The sequence below is a fragment of the Pristis pectinata genome, chromosome 14 (assembly GCF_009764475.1).
Source record: "Pristis pectinata isolate sPriPec2 chromosome 14, sPriPec2.1.pri, whole genome shotgun sequence".
NCBI classification, from domain to species: domain Eukaryota; kingdom Metazoa; phylum Chordata; class Chondrichthyes; order Rhinopristiformes; family Pristidae; genus Pristis; species Pristis pectinata.
Genome location: NC_067418.1, coordinates 28,033,883 through 28,057,131, shown reverse-complemented (window position 1 = coordinate 28,057,131; position 23,249 = coordinate 28,033,883). Strand labels below are relative to the sequence as shown.

Genomic DNA, 23,249 nt, shown 5'->3' with positions numbered 1-23,249 from the left:
CAGTTTATCCCATATTCCCAACCACCTGCTGTGAGGAACAACTTGTCCCTATGGTTCCCTTTAAATTTTTCCTGTTACCTTAAATCTATGCCCTCTAGTTTTAGATTCCCCTACCCTGGGGGAGAAAGACTGTGACCGTTCACCTTATCTGTGCCCCTCATGATTCTGTAAAACTCTACGGTTACCCCTTGCCCTCCTTCAGTCCAGGGCAAATAGTCCCAGTCTCTCCTCAGACCTCGAGCCCTCCAGTCCTGGCTGCATCCTTGTGCACCTTCTCTCGCCTAATCACATTCTTCCTATTGCATGGTGACCAGATCTTCACACATTACAGGAGCAATCTCGCCAATGTCCTATAGGGAGGTAACATGACGTCCCAACTCTTGTACTCCATGTCCCATCTGCTGACGGCAAGTGTGCCAGCTTCACCACTTTGTCTACCTATTCTTGATTGCAACACCACATTTACAATGCCTTCAAACAGATTCTGCCGTTTTGATCATATTTCCAACTGACAGACAACCACTAAGAAATGTAATAATTTTATTTTTTTTTGAAAAGCGGTACATAGGAATACAGCAAGGCTTACCCAGTCATACCCTGTGAGAACAGCAGAGCAGCAACGGCTTCTGCACCTTTCTCATTACACTCAGCTACAGCAGTGCATTAGATATGGAAAAGAGTCAGTGATTCATTCACTAGCCTCTTTCTATGGCAGATTATGCATTTTCAAGCAACATCAAAAGATGTACCAAGTATTTTCAGTGTAACTTTATCACATTTTGTTGCCAAAATGCAGAAAAGAGGGCCAAAAGAGATGTAATCTGAACTCTACAGCTACAGCAAGAGAAAAGGTGATAGTTCATTGTTTTTCATATAATTCAGAAACGGATATTTCCAAGTTGATAGAATCGCACACATTCTCAATAATCACACCAGAAAAATAATCAAATTGTAAATCAATGAGAAGATTGTGTTTCCCACCCCATCCCCGACACACACTGTGTCTTCTGCACATGCTCAGTTAGACCATTCATCCTCCAAGTCATAAGTCACTCTGGCATCACAAAAATCTGTTGCAGTCAACTCATTACAGATATTCAGTATAATGACTGCTAAATCCAGACAATAAAATACCAATAAAAACACAGTAAATATATTTACAATATACAATCCAATCTGCATTAAAGATGAACATGGCTAAATGTACTTGTTGCACTTTGGATTCTTCTCTGATACTGTTACAGTTCAGTCTTTGAAAAAAGACGAAGATTTTGTGAAGACGAAAGTATAATCCATTCTTTCCAAAAGATAAATGGGTCAGAGAAAGCTGTTGTGCAATGGTCAGTGGTCCTTGTAATTTCAAGACAGTACGAATGCAACTAACTCTTCTTGTGAAGGAATTTCATTTTATTTCCTGAAAGAAATAGTTTCATTAGTGTCGTAAACCTGAAAACAAACAATATTCTTCAAAGCAGAGGCCTTAATTGTTCGACCTTACTGAGCATTTTAATTTTTACAAGCTGTTGTTTGTCAAGACCAGGTAGCTGATCTGTTTCTGTTCAGTTTTCTTTATAATCAGATCAGGGGAGACGCATAGAGTTGAGCTGCTTCTCTGATGTACCTTCCTGCTGCTTTGAGTGTGTCTAACTTCTACTGGCTGCCCAACTTCTGAATGCCTTCATTGATTCAAACAACACAGAGTAGACCATTCATCCCATCATGCCTGTGCCAGCTCTTTGAAGCTGCTAGCCAATCAGTTTTATCCCCTCACCTTCCCCATAACTTCACACACATTCTCTCTAAGTATTTATCCAGTCCCTCTTTAGAAATAATTATTGGGTAGATTCAAGCTGGCTGTGGTTGATGACTCCTAAAGGAACCACCAGTAGTCAATTGCTTGTAGGTAGTCCAGGACAAGCTGAGTGATGGTGACTGGTCTCACTCTGCTCAATTCCTGAGGGAGCATTAGACTGGTAAATTCACCTCTTCTATCCAGCCAGATCTGAAGTAGGTTCAGAATCCCCAATGCTTTGGAATGGGCATTCCCGTATTAGATGGTAAATTCAATTATCTATATGTTTCTAACATTTTACTTTTTATGTCTTTAATTCCATATGGTGCCATTTTTTAAAATAATTTAAAGCAAACTTAAGTTTTTTAAAAAAGTAAAAATAAAATCTTAATAGACTTTGACAGGAGGCAAGGCTCTACACCTAGTCGTGCTTCCTGGTGGTGTGATCTGTGGACGGGGCCTTAGCATTACACGGTGAGACTTTGATTGGGAGGCAACTGGGCCCACATATCTGTACCACGTCAGTGCAAGTATGGACAGAGCTCGGGGGTTGGGCGATGGCAAGTCTAGGTGATGTGTTGAATCTGTTTCCACCATCTTTTTGGGCAGTGCATTCCAGATCATCAGTTATGCTAGATACTGCTCATGTTTTTATTGGTGTTTACTCCATCTGAGCTTCACATCTACAGGATTTTAAATTATGTCCAGTATATCCACATCCAGGTAACTTGTATAGGTCAAAGAGCAATGGTCAATACTGTACCCTGGGGATAACAATAATATAAAAATAACTATATGTCATTACTCCCTGCTTCTATCTCCTAGACCATTTTGTATCCATGCCCCTTTCAATTTGCTAGTCTCTTAACAGTTTGGAAATTCTGTGCAAAAGTACTCACCAAGTCCTTTCAGAAACTTGTTCACTCCACTCTGTTCTGTGTCTGGCAGTTCCTCCAAATATTGCTCAACTCTCTGCTCAAATAGACCTGAGGGGAAGAAAATAAAACAGCACTAAGTGAGGTCTCAAAAGTGGCTGTGAATGAAGGCATTTTATCAATTGCTAAAAGAGAAGTCAACGTTATTAGAAAATTTAATTGGTGGTGTATACATCTAGGAGCACATTTCCTACTGTGAGTTTGATCAAACTAAATTACCAACAAGTTTACTATGTTTAAGTCTGCAATCCCTGGATAGCTGTGATAATTGCTAAAATAATTAACCTTGCAAAATTTAGTCTCAAAAGATCTTGGAAATTATTTACTGTCATGGATTATGCCTCCATTGTGGGTCCGGTGGGCAGAATTGTTTATATCTTCAATTGATGGACACCAACATGCACACCAATGGTGCAAGGCTGCAGAAATTTCTTTGAGCCATACAAATGTGTAAACAGCTCATGGCGCATCACCAATTTTACAACTTCAAGGCCACTTTCTCTATAAGCTTGTGTATAAATACTGAACTTTTTAAAAAAAAAATATTGCTACAAACTGCAGAGGGAATCCTCTTCCAATGTTCACATTTTATTCACTAGATCAAATACTGAAAGTACCTAGTAATTGAAATTGTAGAGAATGAAGTTGTCTCAAGTCTCTGTTATAGACCACTTGTTGCAAGCTGTATGGGCTTACCGATTTTGTATGCACATGAAGAAAAAATGAAGCCGTCAGCTTTGATGTACTTGAAGCTAAACAATATGTGTGAAAGGGTGAAATCTGCTCACCACCAGCAGCAATGACACCAAGCCCATGTCTACTGCAGTCACATGGTTGGGTCACTGAAGGTTGGAGTGGGCGAAGGCAAACACTGTACGACTAAAGCTTGGAATATACTAGGAAAGTGGCTGTGAATGAATGCATTTTATCAATTGCTAAAAGAGAAGTCAACGTTATTAGAAAATTTAATTGGTGATATATACATCTGGGAGCACATTTCCTACTGTGAGTCCTGATGTATTTGTTGAGAGGACACAAACAAAAGCTTCACTTGGAAGGTTCATCCTCACTATAACATTTGTACAAATGTGATTGAAAGTACTGAATCTAAAACCTGTTACATATTATGTCCTTGCAGGAAAATTCAGTATTGTTGATGTTGAGGAAGAAAAATAACAATTTCAGGAATGTACTATTTTTGCTTATTATTAATTAACGTTACTTTTAAAACTCAATTTAAGAATTGTTAAGAACTTTTTCAGATGATCAAGTAAAACTGATATGTTTTATGCTTGATTTTGATCTAACCACATGTTGAGCTTTAACATGCTGAAACCATTATCAATTTCCTTTTGCTACAGTTGTTCTTGTCTCTGAAGTGGTATAAGCATTTTCCTTTGAATGTCTGTCAGTAATGTGACTTTGTAATCTTTTAATCCAGGATTGAATTGGTAAAATCAACTGCTATAAAGAACCCTAAGGATTTGTTCTTCTCCCCACTCTATCCTCCCCCTGGGGTTATCCCAAAAATATTGATCCTGGTTCAGGTTTTACTGTTCAACCATCCTGACATTTTAATTATTTTGACTATGGTTTCAAATAGTTTAGAAAACCTTTCCTTTTAAACTAATAAGTATGATTGTGAAGGGCTTCTGAGATCAACATAAGCTAAAGTGGATTGTCTTCACCCATTTTCCATGTAACACAATACCCTGAAGGTAAATATGAAGAAAATAGAGCTTAATGAAGTGGATAAGACTGTCAGTTTTCAGATGGTTAACACAGTTGCATTAGGGGCGTTTGAATGCATGAGACATGGGATTCTAAGCCCTTGTGGCACTTTGTGTTGCAACTTCAGTGCAGGGATGTCCAAGAAGTGTAGCAGTGCTGCCTATCTTAAGCTCTTGTTAAGCAGGACTTACACAGGTGCCACACAGGCAAATGAAAGACAAGCCAGAATTTGCTATACTTCCTGTTACTTTTTGTCCGTGCTAATCTCTGCTACAAGATGAAGCTATGCTTGAGTCACATGGGCCAAGTAAGCTTGGGTGGTATATTACAATGCTCTCTAGCCTGGAAGAAACAGGGCTGTTGTTGTGCAGCAATGGGCTACTGTAAGGACAGGAAATTTGCCCTTTGATATCAGTAGTTGAGTGAGTTCATACCTAACCGCAGTAGTACATGAATTATTGATTAAACAAAAAAAAGAACAGCATAAATCAGCATTTAGAGAGGCACAGGTTAATCTAGAACTGTTAATGAGGATTTGTTAAGGAAGACTGTATCTGGCTATTTAAATATTTTGGAAAGATAACAAGATTGAGGACACCAAATTTTATGTCAACAATGTGAATACGAGTTAGATGTTAGACAAAGTGCCATGTGACAGATTGATCAGGCTGCTAAAGCCTGTGGAATCCATAGAAAAATGGTAACTTGGTTTAAAAATCAGCTCCATGTAAGAAACCAAAGTCATTGGGAGTTTATCACTAGAGAGTGTGAGCAGTGGGGTTGTGGAGGGCACTGTATGTGGTATATATTACAAGTAACTCTCAATTCACAATTTTTCACTATAATGTCATTTAATTTTCTTAGGGTACGTTCTTTGATTTACGTATCTACTTTTCACTGTGAAGAGTAGTGTGTCATTCTCCACACACAAGGATACACTGTTCCCAAATACACTTCATCCAGAGGGGTCCACCAGTGAAATTTCACTTAACAAAACATTCCTTTCATAAATCAAGTAATGGCTATAATGACTTTAATTTAAATATTGGGGGCATGATTAAGATATTGCGTGATGATACCAAAATTGCCAATGAGAGTAAGAAAGTACATTCTAGACTGCAAGAGGCTATCAATGGACTGGTTAGATGGGCACCACTGTGACATATGAAACTAAATCCATGGAAATGAGTTAATGTACCGGGGAGAATTAAGGGAGAAAGAGAATGTGATTAATGTAGGATGCTAAGAAGTGTGGTAGTCTTAGAGTGATAGCACACAAATCCCTGAAGATAACAGGACTGGTAGATAAGATAGTTAAGAAGGCATACGGGATTCTTATCTTTATTGACAGAGGCATAGAATATAAAAGCAGTGATGTATAAAACATGCCTCAAAGCAACAGTTGGAATACTGTATACAATTTTGATCACACTATGGGAATAACGTGATGTCACTAGAAAGGATTTGGAGATTTATGGAAAAAATTACCAAGGTTCAGAATCATCTCTTCTGGTTCCTTTGTTCCAAAAGAAACAAACCCAGCCTAGTCACTCACTCCAACCATATTTAGTAAAAATGTACCAGATTGAAAGGCCTAGACAAAGTGAACACAGATGACCCATTTCCCCTGGGAGAGTAGTAGGATTAGAGATGAATTGAGGAAAAATGTTTCACTCAAGCAGCAGTGGGAACCTGAAACTCAGTGTCTGAAATTCTCACCATTCTGGATGAGCACTTGAAGAGTGATAACCTACAAGGCTATGGACAGAAATTTGGATAATAGAAGTATCCTAATTAGTTTTTTTTATTGGTCAGGGTGGACATAATGAGCTGAATGGCCTCTTTCTGTGATGTAACTTTGTATGATTCTTGATGTATTACTGCTTGACAATTTTATTTGTATCAGTCTACCACTGCTCACATGCAATTGGTATCAGAGCTCTGCAGACCAATGCAAATACTGCACTATAGCCACAAATGCTAGACCAGGTTCAATATTATCTGTAGAAATGGCACAATGTGGTGTTTTAATTCCTGCACCTGAATGAGGGCTTAAGTTTTGGAGAAAATAATGGAACCTCTACCATTTTTCGTGTCATTGTCACCTATTACTTTTAACAACTGTGTCCTTAGTTTATAGGTTTGATCTGATGGGATGCTTTTCTTTTGATATCCAGTGTCTGGGAGATATAGTTGTGTATATGAGCTAAATGGAACTACAGGGTTTTCTGTTCAACCTTTGATCAGCACTACAGCACCAGATATTGTATTCACAAAATCAATCTTATTTGGGGTAAAATCATAGACTTTACTTTGAAACTAATAATATTTTTAACATTTTGCTTTGGAATATTTATCTTTGTTTGTTCCTCTGAGCATGAGATGATCCTTTCCACCTCATCTTTAATTACAATTCCTCTACATGCATTGTGGGATTTGCATGGAAGAGAAGGCCCGACAGAAGTTTAGTTGATTGATGTAGTGGACGTGATAAATTAAAGAATGATAAATTAAATTTACACAGGTAATCATTTTGAGGCCTTCAATGCTTGTGGTAAACAGGGAAGCGGAAGATGACTGGCACAGCAAGTGGCAGAAATCCGGGCCACATTTTAACACTAAAAGCAAAAGTGTAAGGACAACAAGCAGTGTTCCATCGGACAGCTTCCAAATTTGTCCTTGAGTGCCAAAGAAAGAATATAAAGAATAAATGGAAGCTAAACCAATCACTTTCCACCTCTTGAATCTCCCAACATTCCACTTTAATAGGAACAAGACTGTTTCAATGCCCATTCTACCATATTCAGTAGATCCATACTTTTACAATCTTAATATTACTACCAGCAGTTCGCTGAAGCTACTGCTGCTGCTTTGTTTAAACTGCAAGTAAAGTGCAACCTTGTGTTCCATGAATAATATATAACCTGTCCATGTATTTTTTCCTACCTCCTTCTCACTGTAACTCAAACTCTTTACTCCTTGACAAATAGAAGGTTGCCCCTTCTGACAGCTTTCATACCAATGTTAGCATTAACTGAGATCGGAGACAGCCAAAACGTTACTGAATTGTACTCTTCTAAATAGTCAGTGTTAATCTGTCACCAGTTATTGAATCTAGCATTAGATCTATATTATTGGTGCCTTTCTTTGAGTCTTCACTACATTATAAAAGCTATAAATGTTGACGTGTACTTCTTGCTCCTGAAAATGTACTTAATGATTTCGATTTTATTTTGTACAGTTACTGCATGGTGCTATCAAGGCCATGCACATCCTACTTCAGTCACTTTTTCTTTGAAGGATCAAAGAATTAAGTTGTAGGTTACACACCAATTTTATGATGGACCTTGTGTCTATCATATCACTGTATGGTGTATCTGGTACTTTTAGAAAAATAATTATGGGCTTAATTTATCTAAGCAAAGGTGGGAGAGTGTCTGATTTTTACTGTAATTAACTGTACACAATAGGAATAAGCAGTTTTAGTGATGTTACTTTAATTATGGAGGAAAAATGCAATTTTTCTCCTACTTTTAGTAGTTATTACAATCACACTATTTGTTGCCCTCTTTTTCGTGTCCTTGGAGATCCTCTTGTTTTAATCACAGTGCATCATTCTGTTTGCTATGCTCATTCTGTATTTCTAACATTCATGTGTATATCAACAGTCTGGGTGTAATTTAGCAAACATTCCAAAGCACTTTATGGATGAGGAGGTGAATATCCACCAGTAGATGCAGTCAAAGAGAAACATGTGAAAGTAGCTTTTGAAGAGGGAGTAGTGAATATGGAGGACTTGTGTGCCAACAAAAAGGATTTTTTTTTGAATGAGTTGGAGTTTTTGTAGGATATAGGCTGGGTATGTGGAAAAGGTAATTTAATCAGTGGGTAAGAAGCCCAAGACTGCAGTGGTAGGGATCATCTGGAATAGAGGATCATTACAGCACAAAAGGAGGCCTCTCTTGACCTTCTGTAGAGCAATCTAATCTACCTCAGTCCCTTGTTCTACCCCTGTAATGCTGCATTTATTTCCCTCAAAAATGCCTTGATGTGGGAAGATCTTTTGACATCATTTATCTCCATTTACACCATCCTTGTGGGCAGTGAGTTCATTATCAATATCATTTGCATGTTTTTTTAAAAAAACAGTTCAAAAGTCAATACAATAGATTGTGTTTTCCAAACCTGGGTTCTATGCAGTTAAAGCACTCTGGGCTGTGTTTACTGAAGTGAAAGAGTGGTTGGGGATTTGTCACTCAGCAGAACAGCAATTTGAGCTGATAAATTATAGATGTTGTCGTATTTTGTACCAAACTACTGGTGTTAGTAGATTAAAAGAGAAGCTGAGGTGATATTGCGTCCTTAGCGCTTCAGCTCTACCTTTTGCTCTGCACTTTCGCAGTTCTCTGTCCTGTATGAATCCAGCAAACATCTGTGACTCCATGAAGACCTCTAGAAAGCGCCGGATGCTCTTGGAAGCTACTGACTTGCGGAAAGCTTCTCTTTGGAATATTCGTTCATTCCTCTCATTTTGGGTCAAAAATAATGAATAATGACCGACAGCTTCCACAAAGAAACGGATGAAGGCTTCTGAGACCAGATTGTTCAGTGTGTTGCACTCTGAGGGAACAAGGACAAGATGAAAGGTTATTTTGCTTTCAGTTTTTCACCTTCACTTCTCTATTCCCTTTCTCTGCTTCCACCATGGCTGGATTTCACAGCACTGGTGACAGCTGAGAAGCAGTTTTCAAAGTTGTGAGATGTAACTTTATGTTCTGGCCATCTGCTCTTCACAATGCCTAGAGAAGACACATGTAAGTGAAAGATGAAGAGACTAATTAAGACCAGAACAAATGCATCCGTGCCAAAAATCAGTGCTTTGGAGTCCTAGCCAATGTGTCAGCATTTGTTGAGACTCATTCCCTCTTCCACCCTTTAAAGTTCTGATACTGCCCAAGTTGAGCTGCTAAAACACAGGTCCAGGACAGTCTTCCCTTCTGGTGTCATTCCAAGTGATGCTTGCCAGGATTGTGGCCTGTGTGTAATGTTAGGACTTCTTGTTTAGTTTGTAGGAACTAAAGAGCCAGATATTTATCAGCATTCGGAAGTACCCACTCCAAACTTGAGAGCAAGAATGGAGGAGAATAACCACATCGGCTTGGAAAAAGGACGGTGTGGACATGGTTGAAATGGATGAAAGTGTGGGAAGGTGAGAATGAATGTCATGAAGCTGGGAAGGAAGGAAGGACAGAAGTCAAAAGTTATGTTTTGTGGGGAGGAGGATAGTAGCTTTGGAGTGGAATGTTGGGTGATGGAGGACGAAAAGAATTGCAACATTTACAAAACTTCAAGTTCCTGGGCGTCAACATCTCAACATTTTGGGCCTGACACATTGGTGCTATCATGAAGAAGGCATGCCAGTGGCTCTACTTCATTAGGAGTTTAAGGAGATTTGGTATGTTACCAAAGCCTCTTGAAAATTTCTATAGATATACGATGGAGGGCATTCTGACTGGTTGCATCACCGCCTGGTATGGAGGCTCCAACACACAGGATCAAAAGAGGCTGCCGTGGGTTGTAGACTCAGCCAGCTCCATCACGGACACAACCCACCCCACCATTGAGGGCATCTTCAAGAGGTGCTGCCTCAAGGTGGCGGCATCCGTTAAGGACCCTCACCACCTGGGACATGCCCTCTTCACGTTACTACCATCGGGGAGGAGGTACAGGAGCCTAAAGACCCACACTCAACGTTTCAGGAACAGCCTCTTCCCCTCAGTCATCAGGTTTCTGAATGGTCCATGAACACTACCTTGTTGTTCCCCTTTCGCACTATTTATTTACTTTTGTAACTTGGAGTAATTTTTGTCTTAATGTCTTGCACTGTACTGCTGCCGCAAAACAACAAATTTCACAACATGTGTCAGTGATAATAAACCTGATTCTGAAAGAAGGAAACAGGAAGGTGAAGATTGGCTTAAAATGGCAGGAAATGCAAAGAATGTGGAGGATTTCTGAAGTGGCAAAGGACCAGGTTTGCAGGTGAGCAAAATGGCAGGTTACAGAGAAGAGGGGAGTAGTAGAAGAATACAGGTATAAACAGGTGTTTTGGAAGAGAGGTCCGTGTCTTCATTAGGTTTGGATGGTGTGCAGTATTAGCTGAGTCCATGTGCATGAAAGTCACTATTGCAGTAAACTTAGGGCTGATATACTGTAAATGCCATTCTCACGTTTATGAATGTTTGTCGATTGCCAAAAAAGGACCAGAATGAGCCTTCACTTTAATGGTCTCAACATTTTCATTTCCTCTTCCATGATTCTTCTCCTCCATTACAACAGATGCTGTGGATTTATCATTCCCTGCAATGATATCTGTGTGGGAGTGAGGATTGATGCAAGAAGAGAATGTGGGAGATGGGAGTAATCCTGCATGAGCTACATTTGGGGAGAGAGGGAGAGAGGGAACTCCTTATAGACTTTCAAGGACTTTGTATAAATATTGCTTTAACTTAGAATGACCTTGTAACAGCTTGCATCAGGACTGTCCTTGAGTCTGCAGCTTTTGGGAGTGCTAAGTTTTATTATATGGAAAGCTTTTTAGTTGGCAATAGTAGCCAGCAATACCAGAGATGGTTGCTGACTTCAGTCCACAGGCACAGCTTCATAAGGCACATGAAGAAATCCGTTCTTAGGCTCCAGGCTGCCCTGGAGTCTGGTGTATTATTATGTTTTTTTTTATTGCAGAGTATCAGCAAAACCACCAGGGTAAGATAAATTGTGTATGAATATTGTTCATTTACATCAGAATCAACATTATTACTTGTGCTGGAACATTGTTAATAATGTTGGGAGAGTGTTGCTTACTCAATACAAGTATTTAAATTTTGCGTCAAAATGATTTTTCCACTTGAATGTAGTGCTTATCTAGACATTATCTTCATGCTTCCACACGATAAAAAAAATTGGGTTTAGAAGAAAGTGATATTAATTGCTATAAAGAAGCATACAAGAAATTCCTCACCATCATCTGATTCACTGTCTGAGTCTTGATTGACTAGTTCATTCTTTTGCTCCAGAGCCTGCTCCAGAGCAGCCTGCAGTTTCCGTGGCAGAAGTGAGTCTTCATCGTCCATCTAAGTAGTAACAAAGTAAATTGCAAACGTTCATCCACCTTGCTATCCCCTCCATTCAATAAATAATAGTCGCACTAATTAATTTATATTTGGAGCACTCTAAAGGATCCTATCAGCAGTATTAACTTCATGAAAAATTGTCTAGAATATTAATAATTTCTTTCACAATTGATATATTAAGTTGCGACAAATTAAGCAGTGCTCCTCATCAAATACAAAAACATGGTTAAACATTTGTCGAGATCACACTTTTAAAAATGTTGAACTATAAAATAATACAATATTGGCACTAGAATAACTCTTCCAGTAATATGGCTGAAATTCTTCCCATTTAAACATGATTTTAATTTCTGTTTCTAAGCGTGACTGCACTTGTTCTGATGCATGAACTGTATTGCACAATGAGCCCCCATGTATATATGGTAATGATGCAAGACAACTGATTCTTGAGTGAGCAACTCAGAGCTTGAACAGCTTACTTCATGGACTTCAAAAACTAATTTGTGTTTTTATTCTAAAGATCTCGATGGTTTGCTTTTAATGTATTTTGCAGTAATAGTCCTTCTGATCTGAAAGAACTAGTTTGACCCATTGTGAAGAGTTGCAAGTTTAATGCAGGCCTGCAACTTATTCTTATCACTCACAAAATATTTTGAATGGTTGATGGTGTATTGTGACATCTGGTCTCCAGTTTTTGGAAACATCTGCATCAAAGATTTAACTTCTGTTTGCTTAAATACTTAACTGGCAAAAGCCGTGAACAGCAGGCCCCAGGATGGTCTCAAATGTGTTACTGAAACCACATGTTCTGAAATAAGCGATCATAAAGGAAAACCAGAAATACTGGACAGTAAAAGAACCATTTTTTTCCCCATGCATTTGTGGTGCCAACTCAAAATTCCCCACTGACCAGGAAATGTGCAATCACCTTGAGGTGAAAAAGCAGATTTAAAACTCAAATTTCAATAGGAAATATCTCCCAAAATAATCAAAATAACTCCAAGACACCCCATTTAATCAGCACTAGTACAAACATGCAACATTATTGGGCAGGGAAAATCGAGCTGGGTGTGTTTAAGACTTTTGCACTGTATCTGCAGCAGACTTAATGCACTGGATCACCTGGACAAATCCAATACCTGAAAAATGGGCAGCTCAGGCTTTGTAAAGGAATCCCTTTCATTAATATTAGTGGAGCAACACTGGGGCTCTTTTACATATGTTCTCCAACCTGTCCAAATTTCTGATAATCATGTCTAGGATATCTAATTTGCTGGCTACAGACAAAAGAATATTTCTTTCACAACTTGCTAATTGTTTCAATTTTCTGTTTATAAATTTAAATTATTCTTGATATGGCCCAAGAATCGCTAATAATTTTGTATTACAATTGGGGCTGCAATGATATGGGGCTACTGTCAATCAAGTAAATACAAAACTACAAATGGGGTAAATCTGAGGACCATGTACAGTGGATATCCAGTTTGCAGGATAAATGGAAAAAATACATTTACAGGAACTGCTCTCTTGTATAAGAGAAGTACTTAAAAATATTTAATGCTAAAAACAATTGTGTTGGGAAGATGAGCAATACCAACACTAAATGTTTTTGCATGGAACAAAGTACCTGATTCCTCCTTCCTCTTAATTTATAGTCAGGCACCCATCACTTTCACAGTACACCTTCTCCTGACTTCACTCCACATTCTCCTTCTAAGATCCAGATTTGCCAAAATCAAAGCTTCTCGTACAGTGGTGTAATGTGCATTACCCCTCAGGATGCCAAGTGCAGTTTGGGTGACTGTTGCAGAGTTCTTCCATTCAGTCCTCAGGGGTGACCCAGAGCTTCCTACACCTGCCACTGTCCCACTCCCAATCTTTGACCTTCCTGTCTGTGGCCTCCTGCACTGTTATAACAAGGTCCAATGTAAGCTTGGCGAACGGCATCCCATCTGGTCACGTTGCAGCCTTCTGGACTTTGTATTGGATTCTACAACTTCAGGTAAATCACCTTCTCCACCTGGATCAGAACTGGCCAGCCCATGTGCGATACTGGCTCAGTTGTTCTCTCTCCGTTAGCACTGACCGACCTGATGGGCATATCCTATAGCTTTATAGATTGCTAGTTGCGTGTTTGCTTGTGTTTTCATTCCCTTACTCCTTCGTGTCATAGCTTGTATGTTGGTTTATTCAGATTCATTCTCTCCCTCCCCCATTAACCCAGATGACTTCATTTTACAGTTCTACAACTGGGCAGCACAGTAGCGTAGCGGTTAGCGTGATGCTATTACAGCGCCAGCGATCGGGGTTCAATTCCAGCCACCATCTGTAAGGAGTTTGTACATTCTCCCGTGTCTGCGTGGGTTTCCTCTGGGCGCTCCGGTTTCCTCCCACATTTCAAAGACATACGGGTAGGTTACCGTGGGTTTAAATAGGTGGCGCGGACTCGTTGGGCCAGAGGGGCCTATTACCGTGCTGTATAAATAAAGTTTTAACTGACCTCATCTTATCAGAGCCATTCCCTTTTGTCCTGTCCAGTCCATCCCTCTGCAATTTATAACTTGTGTCCTCAGAGTCTTTGACCTGAAATGTTAATTATCTTTCTCTGTCCAAAGATGCTGATCTGAGTGCTTCGAGCATTTCCTGTTTTTACTTCATGTGCTGCAGCCTGCATCTCAATTACTCCAAAACTTCTATTTTCATTTCTGTCAAGAAATCTGCTCTTAGTTCCTTCACTTTGCCAAATAGCCATCTATTTCTTGCAGTGTTTCTCAAATGCACTCTCACTTCTCGTTGCTTGAAGCCCTCCAGTGAACAGTGTACCCATGAACAGTACCGAAACGAAGAACCGAAAGCACTACGTGCGTGAAACCAAGTCACTGCCTTTCCTCTACCTTCACTGCCAAACAGCCCAACTTGCTCAAAATCTCTCCTGTATAATTCTGTTTCATTGTTAACTAATTCACCTCTTGAGCTGGTATATTCAGTCCCACAGTACATATTCAATCTCTCCTTCCATGCCTCACACAATCATCTTTGTTCTACTAGACATCTCTCTGCAGATTCCTGCTCCATCATTTAGAGAGTTCGAGATAGAAGAATGGGTTCAGGTTTTGCCCTTAAATTGATATATTTTGATACCTCTCCCTCACTATTATGGTTGCAATTAAGACTAGCTAAAGTCTAGATGAGTTAAAGCTTTCTACATCTTTTAAAATTGACTAAATCATAGTCACCCTCAAACTTCCACACAAACCTAAATATCTCAGATCTTGACCTTTTACTTTTTCTTCAGACCAAGAGCAAATGCATGGACTTTCTTGCTGGCCTTTTCCCCTTTATCATTCATAGCTGCATGTATTTGGAATCAGACCTGTGTTCTTACCTACAGTTGAAGCTACTGCGTGAGGTCCAAGGCTATTGCCAAGGTTGCCCAGTTGTGCTGTCCTTCATTTTTCCCCTTTCTCACAGCTCTTATCCATTATGTCAAGACTTGTACTGAAGTGCAGTAGGCAACTGGAATTGAACCAGCATTCCACTGTTCCTCATCACTCTAGTCTAGCACTCCAATTTGAAAGCTAATCACACTCTCACATGATGTACACATTTAATAAACATCTGTACAAATATATGGCGCTTGATGATAATGTTGAATCCCAGTTTTAATACACAGATACCTTTCCCATCCATGTACCTGTCCAACTGTCCTTTTAAAGTTTTCTTCTAGAAGATCCTTACCTGTCGAAGGAAACGATCGGCTCCTAGATCAACCATCAGTGCCTGGGGTGGAAAAAAAACATAATGTTATCAATAATCAGTTCGTGGTCAGCAAAATTTCTCATTGAAAATGTACCTAACCCTGACACAAAATTAAATCCTTGGATCTGATTTGCTGCAATAATGAAGGCTACCAGTCAATCCTCTCAGGAAAAGCTTGTATGGTTCCATTCTCTGCCTTGGAATTCAGAATAAATGAGGAGTTAATTCAGGGGCTTTACTGGATGTCACAGCTTGTGCAGATGTTTTCACAAGAGCACTGAGTTCTTCTGGGAGAATATTCAAAGTCATAATCACACTGTATCACAGATTGCTATATGTGGTATTTACATATACATTAATATAAAGGGAAATGTAGTTCTGTGAACTATTTAAAAACACAGAATAAATGGTTAGTGTGCCCACAATTTCTCAATGTTCGTGATTTGCCAGCATAGCTTCCTGCCAATTGTTATAATTGGCTTTTTTGGGTTTGGTCTAAAATTCTAAATTGCTCAAAGTAAAATTGATTTAATTTCTTCATATTATCCTCCGGTTTGCTTGCCATCATGCAGTCCTCTTTAGACAGGGATTCTGGTAATGCCTATGTTTTCAGATTCCTTGTCTAACATCCAGTCTTGGGATGAACCTCTATTCGAGCTTTACAACCAAAAAAGCAAAGCTGTTGTCTTTAACATTGTTCAGAAGCATTCATACACTCAGTGTTGTCGCCAGATCCTTACTAAGTGTTGTTTTAAGCTAAAACCAGACTGTTCACAATCTCACCATCCATTTCAACCCTGAGTGTGAGCACCCTATTTATTTTTTGCCACCAAGACTTCCATCTCCTCATTCTCCAATCTTCCAACTCGACATCATCACCCTCCTCCAGCCCTGCCCCGGTCCACCCCGAGATAACATCAGCTTCCTCCACCCCTGCCTCAGTAACTGGTTCCAAAATTCTACAGGCCACTGTCTGCTCTGCATTGTATAACTCATTCATTACCCCAGGCCTCACTGATCCACACTGGCTTCCAGAAATCGAGTGCCTCAAATTTAAAATTCTTACCCTAGACTTTAAATTCCTTCACGGTATTACCCCTTCCAAACTCTATGGCCTCCCCATCTTCTTCATTTCTCTGAGGGCTTGACCTGCACATTTTATTCTTCCTACAGTAGCCTGGGGCCTAGGTACTGGTGACTCCATCCTAAATGCTGCTTTATCTCTTACTCCCCCTACTATGTTTTTTACCTGGCTATGCTTCCATGTTTTTTTTCCCTTAGCCATCCAGGAAGCACCCTGAACTATTCTGTCCTGTGTATTATGTTGCCCAGGAAGTCAAGTTCAAACACGTTTATAGAGTTGTTTCAGTGTGTTATTCTGCCTTCCAAGTTCATTTCATTTAAAGGCAATAGACTTCTATATATGCAGATCCATCTAAAACATACACCACTTCATCACTCAAACACATCTGTGAGCCTAAACGATATCCTGAGCTTACACTGGAAGTAAAGAAAGACTTGTATTCACAAAGCACCTTGTTATCTCAACATGTCCCTAGCCCTTGAGAGGCAATGTGGTCCATCTAAACGATACTCATTCTTGCAATGTAGGGAAATTGATGTTTATTATTAACATATTTCATTTCTTTCACATCGAGAATTTGAGGTGGAGGCGCATCTATTAACATTGAGCCCTACGTGATATGGGCAACCCAGCCTTTTAAAATGGGGAAACATCTCTGTGGTCTTACCTCTTCCACTGGAAGTTCCTTTAGTTTGGGGAGAGAGCTGGAGAGTAAGCCCACCAGGAAGGGTGTTGGACAGCAGACGATGTCAATCATGGAGGACGGAAGCACTGGTATGAAGGTGTGTTGCCAGGAGAATGGATAGAGCAGAGCTACCACTGCATGGGCACAGTTGGACAAAGTGCTGTATAAACATATGATAAACAACAGTTAACTCTGCTGGTTAGTGCTATTGTCTTCCTAAAATATCATCTGAAACAAGAGATTATGATAATCCTTCAGTACAGCAGTTTTACACAGAAACATGTGATGATTGTACTAAAAACTAAGATTAAAAGACATCCCAAATCAGATATTGTACAAAAGGAATTTTTGTCAGTTATTTCAACCTGAAAATCCTCACACCAGCCTGATAAAACAATAAAACATCATGTTAGCTTGATTTTATTTTTTTTATTCATAGAAGTGGAGGTGGTTGCTAGTCAAGCTGGTTAATGGGTAGAAATTTAACCAGTAGCACTCATGGTTTGCCTTAACGACAGGAGGATCCTATGACTTTAACTAAACCAAATGATTATCATACAAACTGAATTGAAACAAAACCTATTTTACTTCACTAAATATTTTCCCTGAAGCTTACTGTAAGTCAATTATAGAAGAGTAGTATTTATACCAAACCATTCAATATAATAACACAGGGATGTCCTAAATGACCTTCCATTTGGTATCAGCAGGGCTGACCAAAGTCTGTTGAATAGACTGAATCATGGGAATATACAAATTGGGTTCAGGATTAGGCCAGTCAGCCTCTCCAGCTTGCTTGGCCATTCAGTAAGATGATAATTCATCTGACTGTAACATCAATGCCTCATTCCAGCCTCCATTCACTTCACCCCTTTGCTTATTAAGAATCTACCCATGTCTACCTTTAAACTCGTCAAAGACTTTGCTTTCACTGCTTTTAAGGAAGATGGTCTAACAAATAAATTTTGCCTTGTCTTTATTTTAAATGAGCAACATTTTGTTTTGAAATCTGATTCCATAGTTCCAGATGCTTCCACAAGAGTAAACACCCTCTCCAAATTCTATCAGATACAAGCTTAGTCTGCACAACCTTTCTTCAGATAACAACCCACATATTCCAGGTATCAGTTTACCATCAGTTTCTTTGTACTGCTTCTAACACCTTCACAACCTTCCTTAAATAAGGAGACCAATACTCTGCATGGTACTCCTGATGTAAATTTACCAATTGCCTTTATAACTTGCACATTCAATTTCTCCAGCAATAAACAACAACAATTTGTTAGCTTTCCTATATATGTTGCGAATCATGCCAGGATCTCTTTCCATCCTGGATGCAATCCCTCACCATTTAGATAATGTTTCTTTTATATTTTTCCTGCCAAAATGTACAGATCTACATTTCCCATATCCTACTGCACAATAATTGGTGGGCCTGCTTCTGTGCTGTATGACTCTATCACTACATCTGCCAGATCTTTGCCACTCGTTTAACCTACCCACGTCCTTTTCTAACTGCTCTAAACGCTTCCCCCCCCCCCCACACAACCGACTTTCATTCCTATCTTTGTGTTGTCAATAAATTTATCAATTATACCTTTGCTTCCTTCATTCAAATCATTTATAGTTATTGTAAAAAGTTGCTTTTTAGCGCTAATCCCTGTAACACACCACTTGTTACATTTTGCAATCAGAAAAAGACACACTTATGAACTCTCCAGTCTTTTATCCATGCCAGTATGTTACCTCCCAACATGCATCATAAGCTTCATTATTCGAATTAACCTTTGATGCGGCACCTTGTTGAATGCTTTCTGTATATCTAACTGTAGAACATCACTTGTTGCCCTTTACCCACAGCATCTACTTCAAAGAATTCCAGCAGAAAAAAGATTAAATATGATTTCCTTTTCACAAAACAAAATTCTGATTACCTTCAATTTTTCAAGTGCACTGCTGTAACATTGCTAATATTAGCTCCTAACCTTCTCTCAAAGACAGATGTGAAGCTAACTGGCCTGTAGCTTCCCGACTTACTGTATCCCTCCTTTTTCAAATAAAGGAGTTATATTTGCTATTTCCCAATCTGATGGAACCTTTCCCGAATCTGGGGAATTCTGGAAAACTAAAACCAGCATATCAACTATCTCACAATCCACTTTTGTTTAAGACACTTGGATGAAATCCATCAGGACCCGGGAACTTGCCAGACTGCAGTTCCAACAAGTTGCACAGTACCACTGCGCTAGTGATCATCATCTACCTGAGTTCAGCCAAAGTCAGTAATTTACGGAAAGACTTGGCTGAGAACTCTGCTTTAGGTTCATATTTGGAAGTTTTTAATTACTCGGTTGCTTGACTAAAAATGTACTGTTTCCATCAAATTGGAATAATTCATTTAATTGACTTATTTCTGGCATTTTACATAAACACCTGAGCAAACATGTTTTTTTTAGAAGAATGAATATTGAATTAAATTACCACCATCTTTTGTATTGCTTAGCCCAATCAATACAGCCTGCCATTGTCAAGGATGTTGCCAAGTCAAGAACTGATCCAGTCATGAGAGTGCACAGTACTTTAAACAATTTGGCATAGCAAAAGACTGCCACACAGCTAGACTGTTATTGATGACGTTAACTGGTACACTGAAGATCCGATACCCAGCCTAATCAATGTTAGCATTTGGAGTTCCTCAGTGGCTCACTTCACCAGTACTGTACCAAGTAATGAGAAGGCAGGGAAACAGATTAGAAACAACCCCCTTCAGATAGTCAAATTTCACACCTGAAGATTGGACAAATGCTTACATGTACAGGCAGATAATTCTTAGCTTCACTGACAATGAGTACAAGAATTCTAATCCTACTCAGACACATAAAGCAAAAATACTGCAGAAAACAATAATGAACAAGAGTTACTGAGCATGCCTCAATTAACTAAATGAATCCTGGAGGTCACCATTTTGAACTCCAAGAATCTGAAAACACTTTACTTCAATGATTGCAGGTCTTTTAAAAGCCGTATTTTGTCCATTATTATTGATCAAATAACTAAACAAACATGAGATTTCACTTGATGAGGACAATTATCAGTAAAAGGTAAAGAACAAGAAAATGTGGATGCCAACCCTTTTGAATGAAATGAATTGATAAACAAAATCAACTTTTAACTTGGTTTCATGAAACAAAATTTTGGTTTCACAGTATGTACAATAATCTATAAAGACTTATGTATCACAATATGCATCAGTACCTGTGAAAAATTCCCCATAAAGCAAAATAGATGAAGCAACTGAGATGGTCAATTATGTGATTCAGCCAGTTTCATCTCAGACTACGTTGTGTTAATACTGGACAATGCCCTGATTTCATCTACAATGTTGAGTTTTGATCACAAGGGTGCAAGAGAAATATTCAAGTACTGAAGATGGTTCAGAGTGGTGATCATTAGCATCAAATCATTGAGTTATTACAAAGAACCAGAAACTGAGCTTTTCAGTAGTGATTCTTGGGCCAGGTATAGTACTTTTTAGAAGGTTACCTGTATTTAAATTGGTAAAAGATCAGGTTAATTGAGAAGAGTAGTTCAAATTGTGGCAGAATGCTAGAACAAGAGGAATTATATTAAAATTGGTGAAACACAAGCTGGATTAAATGTTGGGAAGAATGTCTTCACAAACTCTAATTTCTTCAGAAGTCCAGCTATCTGCATTGTATTTTGCAATACGTTCTACTTGGTAACTCTATCTACCACTTTGGATGTATTATCATCTGGGCATTTTAATTCTTTTGTGGTTGCTATACCTAATCTCCGCTATCTTCTTCTGCAGCCTTTGATTCTGAAAGTCTGGTCCACCTTTCTTCTCCCCATTATTGGTGACAATACTGTCAGCCATTTTAGCCCTTCTCTGCAACTAGATGGCCAAGCCCCTGTTTCTCTTTCTACTTTAAAAGCTTTCTTTAGACCAACATGTTTGTTGGATAAGATGATATAAGCAAAATAGTTAAACCAAACTGAAAAAGAGCAAGCTGATTCAATTGTATCTACGATGCACCAAATAGCCTTTCTTATCTGTTTTTAATTTGTTATTGAGCTACTCAGTCCTTGGAAGCTGACCTTAGATTCACTGCCAAGCCACCAGGTGGCAACAGTCACTAATTCTCTGTTAACATTTTCGTAATGAGAGTCCAACAGTTGTGTACAAATTGCTAATCCTGCTCTTAATAAAGCTCTTAAAAACTTTTATTCAAAAATTCACTTCACTTTACAGGATTTTGAAATATCATTACCCTTTATTATTGTTAACTTTGTGAGCTACACAAAATGATATTTTAAACAATTTGCTAATAGATGGCTTTGTAGAGGTAAATAATTGAGCCCTAAATAATACATCAGATAAACAACTATAAAAGGTATTTAATTCATGTTCTATAGTACTAAAAACCTGGGAATATAATGAAACACAGCCTTGCTTTAACCACATTTTCACTTCACAATCATTTCAACACTAGTGTATGGTTAACATCATCACGAATGAGTCAAAATTTCATCCAACTGAATATTGTGAAACACAATCAGGCTGAAACAGGTTATGCAAAACCTTTGATTTGGGTTGTGTGAGAACAGAGCTTCATATCTAGACTCCTTGTTATCCCTAAAGCCATTCACATCCACCTAAGAAATATGACCTGCCTCCAGCTATCACAATCCCACTATTACTGCATATGCTACTCCTATACATGCTTTTGGTTTGCCTTCAAATAACAAGCACTACTGATTGTAATGTATAATGGGGTGTCACGTTGCAATGCTATACAAATGAATGTTATTTCTTCTTGCGTTAACACCGGTAAGTGTTATTTTTGCTGGATTCCCATCCTCTCTACACTCAAGTTTCATCAAACATCAACCATCTGTATTGTATTTTGCAGTATGTTCTGCCCACCAATCACCTTCTGTTCGGAAACTTTCATTGACTCCTCATAAAGCAACTGACCCTTTACTCACCCTTTACTCTTTTTATGATCACTGCACTCCATCTCTGCTACTTCTTTCTGAAACCTTTGATTCTCAGACTCAGTTTGCCTTCCTTTTTCCCATTACTGCTGGCAGTACTGTCAGCCATTTCAACTCCTCTCTGGAATTACCTGCACAAGCCCAGCCATATCTCTTTCCATCTTAAATACCCACTCAGCACAAATCTTTTCAATAAGCAGTTGGCCACTCTTCTAACTCACCATATTTTAATACCTTTCCTCTTGCAATCTTCCATAAAGGTGCTTTGGAACACTTCATCGATGATTTGAGCTTTATACATCCACTGGATTATTGATCCAAAGACAGGAGAGGTACTTCCCCTCCCCTTATACCTCCAAACCCCACGAACGATAGGGAATATAAATCACAGTAATTGAATAAATCTGTTGTCAGTAATGGTAACCTGTCACATTTCACAAATATCTTTCATGGAAGGAAATGTGTTATCTTTACCCAGTATGGTCTTTGCCTGAGTCCAGACCTCCCCATGTGTTGACACTTAATTGCTCTCTGAAATGGCTTACCAAGCCACAGCTCTGAGTCTGATGATGGACAATAATCACCGGCATTGCCAGTGAATGCAGAATCTCAGAATTAACGTTAAAAAAATTCATATTGCTAAAAATCAGCAAATGTATGCTCTTTTAACAGCATAGTTCATAGGCTGTGACCTTAATTTTTAACTGTTACACCACTTTTTTTTATACAACTACCATCCAGCTATGTGTGTAACATGAACAAGAATGACAAGGCTCTATGTTCGTCTATTGTTAAACTAATTTATCTGCAGATGTGCTCCATCCTCTAAAAGGGAACTAAGTTTGCATTTGCAGTTAATGCTCTGGACTTTGTCATCAAAAAATACAATAAGTAGAAGCAGGAGTGGGCCACACGGGACTTGTCCTGCTCCAAAATATTTAATCTTGGCTTCACTTTCCTGCACTAACCTTGTATTTCTCGATTCCCTTAATATCCAAATATCTACCATTCTGTCTTGAACATACTCGACAACTGCGCCGCCACATCTAGCCTGGGTGAAGAATTTCAAAGAAACCCCAAATGAATGAGCCCCTTATTTTCAAACTCTGAT

The 23,249-nt window shown here is 38.9% G+C and overlaps 1 protein-coding gene across 1 annotated transcript in view; it reads right to left on the bottom strand.

The window, feature by feature from the left end:
- Positions 1 to 523: 523 nt before the first annotated feature.
- The window catches only part of dennd2b (DENN domain containing 2B), a 336,468-nt gene continuing 313,742 nt past the window's right edge, over positions 524 to 23,249 (bottom strand). The window contains 6 exon segments of the mRNA XM_052028910.1: positions 524 to 1,414; positions 2,692 to 2,778; positions 8,839 to 9,078; positions 11,480 to 11,591; positions 15,330 to 15,371; positions 17,102 to 17,279. Coding sequence (XP_051884870.1) covers positions 1,380 to 1,414; positions 2,692 to 2,778; positions 8,839 to 9,078; positions 11,480 to 11,591; positions 15,330 to 15,371; positions 17,102 to 17,279 — 694 coding nt within the window. The 3' untranslated portion in view covers positions 524 to 1,379.